The sequence below is a fragment of the Uloborus diversus genome, chromosome 4 (genome assembly GCF_026930045.1).
Source record: "Uloborus diversus isolate 005 chromosome 4, Udiv.v.3.1, whole genome shotgun sequence".
In the NCBI taxonomy this organism is placed as follows: Eukaryota; Metazoa; Arthropoda; class Arachnida; order Araneae; family Uloboridae; genus Uloborus; species Uloborus diversus.
In genome coordinates this window covers 34,789,898-34,795,313 of record NC_072734.1, presented here as the reverse complement: position 1 = coordinate 34,795,313, position 5,416 = coordinate 34,789,898, and the positions used below count along the sequence as shown (strand labels likewise).

At 31.5% G+C, this 5,416-nt stretch overlaps 1 protein-coding gene across 1 annotated transcript; it reads right to left on the bottom strand.

Annotated features, from left to right (window-relative positions):
* Positions 1–539: 539 nt before the first annotated feature.
* Positions 540–5,184, bottom strand: LOC129220037 (piggyBac transposable element-derived protein 4-like). The gene is made up of 2 exons (XM_054854370.1): positions 5,040–5,184; positions 540–832 (listed from the first exon to the last, which is right to left on the bottom strand). Exons 1-2 carry the CDS (start codon positions 5,182–5,184, stop codon positions 540–542), a joined length of 438 nt encoding a protein of 145 aa, XP_054710345.1.
* Positions 5,185–5,416: the final 232 nt, after the last annotated feature.

Sequence of the window (5,416 nt, the reverse complement as noted above, 5' to 3'; positions counted from 1 at the left end):
CACGTCTCTTCTATAAACATGATTTCTTACTAAAGCCATACCTAAAGTCTCTATAAAAAATATCCGCCGTGTGTAGGATTTTTCTTTCATACAGGCATCAAGATTTGCTGCACATTTGCTGAACGCATTCACAACTGAAATATCAAGAACATTTGAAAACACTACAATCGGCCACCTATTCGTCTTTCTTTTGCAGGTGAAAGAAGAAATCATCTTGTCCAAGGTGTCTATAGCAGCTTTTGTGGAGTTGTAATCAAGGATTGCTTGTGGAATTTTGGATTCGGAAGAGTCAACCTTTTTTCCAGAATGGAGTGTGCTTTGAATAATAACACATTTACTTCTCTTGAACATATAGAAGAGAAGCATAGTATCATTCGTGAAAACAAATGTCGAAGAATCAAGTTTCTTGTTATTAGTTTAAAGCAATTCTGGGTTAATAGATGGTTTATTTCTCCTCATTGTTCCAATCATAGTTATATTTCTTTTCAATAGGAGCTGTCCAAGTGTATAGGAGGAAAAAAATGTTGTCGCACGTTATATTATGTCCTTTCAGACCATACGATAAATCTAAGACCTTGATTTGTCTCGCGAGGTTGGTTTGTTGGTTTTCCAAGATGTGGTTGGATGTTCCACACATAGCCAGTTTCATTGTCACACAGAACGCAAAGCTTGATGCCGTACTTGACTGGTTTCTTGGGCATGTATTGCCTAAAAGGGAAGTTTCCTCTGAAAGCAACCAATTGTTCATTAACAGTAACATATGCACTGGGGTTCACAATTTTTGGTAATATCTCTATCCATAAATCCCATAATGCATGAATAACTTCATTACCTAAAAACGAAAAAATGGTATTTAAAGTTAAAACAAAAAAGGCGGGGGTGGGGAATCATACATAAATAAATATAGATTAATATTATTTTATATCAATAAATATATGATTTATTTATCATTATGTAATTTAGACATAATATAAGCAAGAATAACGTATGTTGTTTCTCTATATGTTTTAAATCATATGGGTCCAAAAGGACCAGAACACAGTATACGTAAACTCTTTTCTGACAACCAGGGTTATGTTTCAATGAAAACAAAAAAATAACTTGAATTGTAAAATAAGAAAAGAAACAAATTCATGAAGTTACAACGTTATACCAATGTTATTCGAAATTTTATTGCAGTATTAAATCTCCTTTAGGTCGAAATGGACCCGAACACTTCAGCAGGGCTAAGCTCGATAATAAAGTCGAAAATTAAAGATTGTTTCTGTTTTGAAAGTAAATTCCATTTAACTTTTGTTTGTTACCATGGTTAAGTCTTTTACTCACTTTGATTATTTTTTTTACGTATTCATTTTGGCAATCTAAATCCTTTTCTTGTGTTGAAAAAAAAATTAAAATATTTTAACTGTTAAGAAAAAGTCGTCTGCTTTTCATTTCTTAGTTTTAATGGAATTATTTTCAGTAAATTATTGAAATATTGCTATTACACTGCTCTTTCTATAACGCTAAATTTTGGAAAAATGGTCTTATTTTGCGTTTTAAGCAAGGAAGAGAAACTTCCTTCCCCCTTTAAAAATATTTCTGAGGCTGGTTTCTGTTAAGATATATTTAAATCTGCCAAAAAATGAAGATAACTTGAAAAAAAAAAAACATAGTAGACGTAAACTACCACATGACCTTATGAATGTCTACTACGAGCAAAGCCGTGCGGGTACCGCTAGTAAAAAATATAAAATATTATCACTTCGCACTATGTATGGGGATAAATGTCTGAAAATAAATGTGCCACAAAGAGCAAGAACAAACATATCAATATTCGCAACTCCAGAGCTCGAATATGCTACCTTGTGGTGATTACCGAATTACTACCGAAAAAGGTCAAACATTCCATTCTACGTGTTTTCTTTGGGGCAAATTACAGGCTTCAGACAGTTTATGGTGTAATGTAATTTTAGAAGAATAGAAAAGAAAGTTCTCCTTAAACACGATGAAAAATTACAGTCATTCACTAAGCGTCAGAGCAAGTTATAAGTTACGGCTTTTGTTTGTTTTACCTTTTTCATCCGCCATTAGACAGTAGTTGCAGCGCCCCCTATAGTTCATTGGAGTTGCGAATAAATTATGCCATCAAATACAATGTTCAGTCTGTATGTAATTTAATTTTTGAAATAACTTTCCAATTTATTCAGTTTCAAAACTGTCACTTCACCTTATCTCACACTCCAGTAAATGTTGAGTGTTTTTTCTTAGTCTGACATTCCTTAAGTACATTTCGAATACATGACTCACAATAACCCTAACTATTAAATCACATTTTAAAAAGTTTGCGTCGCAATGTAGATTAAAAAAAATTGTTTTGAATTGAGTTATTTTGTTTTAAAACTGTATTTGTTTACTGTTATTTATTACTCTTTACTTCTCGCCTTTTTATGACCCTTTTTCTCGTGTTTTATGGCAGTATTATTTTAAAACTTTCAGTAGGTAGATTGCCAGGAGAACGAAAGTTTTAAAAACTTTATTTAATGTTCATATACCCTTTCTTTTTGCATCAAAACAAGATTAAGGCATCAAAAGAAGATTAGTAATGTCTAAATAAAGTTCCTAAAAAAACGAAAAACAGTTTTTGAATATGAAGATTTTATTTTTCTCTCAGTTCTAAATGCTGACTTTGCGTGAGTTTGTCACAGATGTCAAGATTAAGCCTAACTAAAGAAGTAAATGCTTTTGTTGGTTTTTGTATAAAGCACCATAGTTATTTTCACTTCACTAGAAGTTTTAAATTCCTAAGAGAATTTATGTTTTTCTTTATAAGAGTTTTTGTAAAGTGAATACTTTTAATAAATACCGTTCGTATAGAAATGTTTCAAAAGTAATGTTACGTTATTTATAAAATAGCGTTGCCAAAACAATGCATTTGTTCTTGATGTTAATTGACTTTGAATAAGGTAATGCAAAACTGCAACATTCATGTAAATTCTTCCCAAAAAATGACAAATTAACTTGTATAAAACGTAAACAGATGGTAGAATGCTTTAATAACATGTTTTGATTTTTGTAAACTTGGTTTGAAACCAACTTTCTATTATTATTATTCCTACCCCCAGCTTAAAGCAAAGTTACTTCCAAAATGTCAGAAGATCATATAAATTTGTAAAGAAATTATTGTTCAATCTACAACAACTTTTGTGCAATGCTGTAAAACATATAAATAAAGATTTTTCAAAATTTTCACTGTTCTGAAAAAACATTACAAACAATGTCCTTTGATTTTGTTGACATTCCCCTACCGAAAAATGGAACCAATTGCTCTAACATGTGGAGATAGTTACATTAACCTACCATTTTGTCTGAGTTTTGGATTATTTATAGAAATAATCGTAATTGGTTCTACTTGCTAAAAACAAAAGATTTAAGTTTAGTTGGGTGGTCATCGTAGGTGGGGTGTTAAATCGTGTTATGTATTTTTAATGACTGTCATTACCCTGTCCCTTATAATTAAATTAAATTTGTAATATGCACTCAATGAGTGAGTGGTTCTTGTTTGTATGGGGTTTTCTTACCTTCCTTTAAGTGATACTGATTTTTGTTGTATTTTAGTCTTAACTTTTGTCAGTCCCCTGTAAGGGGAAGAAAAATACAACGATGTACAGTTTGAAAATCACCACATTGAATAATTTTTATTTCGTTAAAATAGCGTTATCTTTTCCCAGAGAGATTACAGTACGTAGTGAAATGTATTATTTCTCCTAAGTGTGATTCCCCTGTAGCAGTGTGTGCTATTCCCTGCGTTGTTCGAACTCGCAGTTTAGGGAAAATGAACCAAATATTGTTAATTCAAGTTGTGTATTTTTAGTATTTTCAGGAAAATAAATACAAAATATCGAGTGCATGAATATAGATGGAATAGAGAAGGAAAAACAAAACAAAACAATGTATCTCCAATATATACAATGAAGTAAGCAGTGTGTGTGTGTGTGTGTGTGTGTGTGTAAGGCACATCTTTCAAAAAAAAGTTATGCCAATAGATATGAAAATTGGTGTACATGTAACTTTTGTCGAAGATGTGCAACTCGTCCATCGATGTTTCAAAAACTAACTAGAAAAACTTATTTAATGTTTTATGTGTTTTGCGCACTACTGGTTTAAGCACACTTTTTGTCTACTCGAGCTAATTGTTCGAATGTATTGTTGCAAATATCTAAACTCAAATTAAGTACTTTCTAGTTATTAAGAGTTTGTATCAATGAAGTTTTCTTAAAGAATTCAGTTCATTGCAAAAAAATAAACATTGTTGTGAGTTGTGCAATGTATCTAGCGGTACAACAATGTGAAATATGCGCACTTACTTATTAAATAATTTTTGTACTTGTTTTACTACAAATAGAAGTTGTGCGAGTTTCAGAATGACGGTAAGGCTCCTTTTTCTAAATCTAGGTATGTGTCTATTTAGTTATTAGTTGCTTATGTGGTGCTAAAATATTAATTCTAAATTGAAACGTGGTTTTGGTCTTATTTCATAAGCAAACTAAACTAAAATAGTATCACTAAACTCATGTATTCATCCTAAAAAGTGTCATTCTAATAGTTTAGCGGTAAGATTAGAGAAAGATATAACAAAGCATGCTGTAATAATCATCATCATTCTTGGCACTCTGCGGAAAGGAGTAAAGAAGAAGCTGTTTGATCTTGTTAGAAACTTTTAAACATAAAACACGCTCTTTACATGTTTCGTTTTATGAATTTAATTCAAGAAAACATAAAAATAAGCTAGCAAAATAGTAACTCCAGTTTTCTTCCAAATGACAACTAACATAAAATTATGTAAGCTAACATTTTAAGAAATTTACAAGAAACTTAAAAGTTTGAAAAGAAGAAGTTGAAAATTGAAACGCTGTACAACAATATAACATTTATATTTGTATGAAATACATAAAAAGACAGTTACCTGTTCATGAAACCATTTTCAATGAAAGAAAATGATCATCGTTGAGTAACTGTATCAATGCATTTTGTACATATTTGATTCAAATGTGACTTACATATGTATTTGCCACACTTCATACATGCATTTTGTTCTTTATTGTCTGATTTGCACAAATAGCAACGACCTTTTTTCCTACTCGTGCCTGCCGTGTCCATTGTTTCGGGAGTAGAACTGGCATCGTCTTTTGATTGTCTTTGCATGCTTTTCACTAACTTTGCAGCTGCTTCTTGTCATGGGATCACGTCTCTTCTATAAACATGATTTCTTACTAAAGCCATACCTAAAGTCTCTATAAAAAATATCCGCCGTGTGTAGGATTTTTCTTTCATACAGGCATCAAGATTTGCTGCACATTTGCTGAACGCATTCACAACTGAAATATCAAGAACATTTGAAAACACTACAATCGGCCACCTATTCGTCTTTCTTTTG

Coding starts and splice junctions, on each gene's coding strand:
- LOC129220037 (XM_054854370.1), bottom strand. CDS start 5,184: ATGCAAAGACAATCAAAAGACGATGCCAGTTCTACTCCCGAAACAATG. Junction 833..5,039: donor GAAGTGTGGCAAATACATAT/GTAAGTCACATT, acceptor TTTCGTTTTTAG/GTAATGAAGTTATTCATGCA.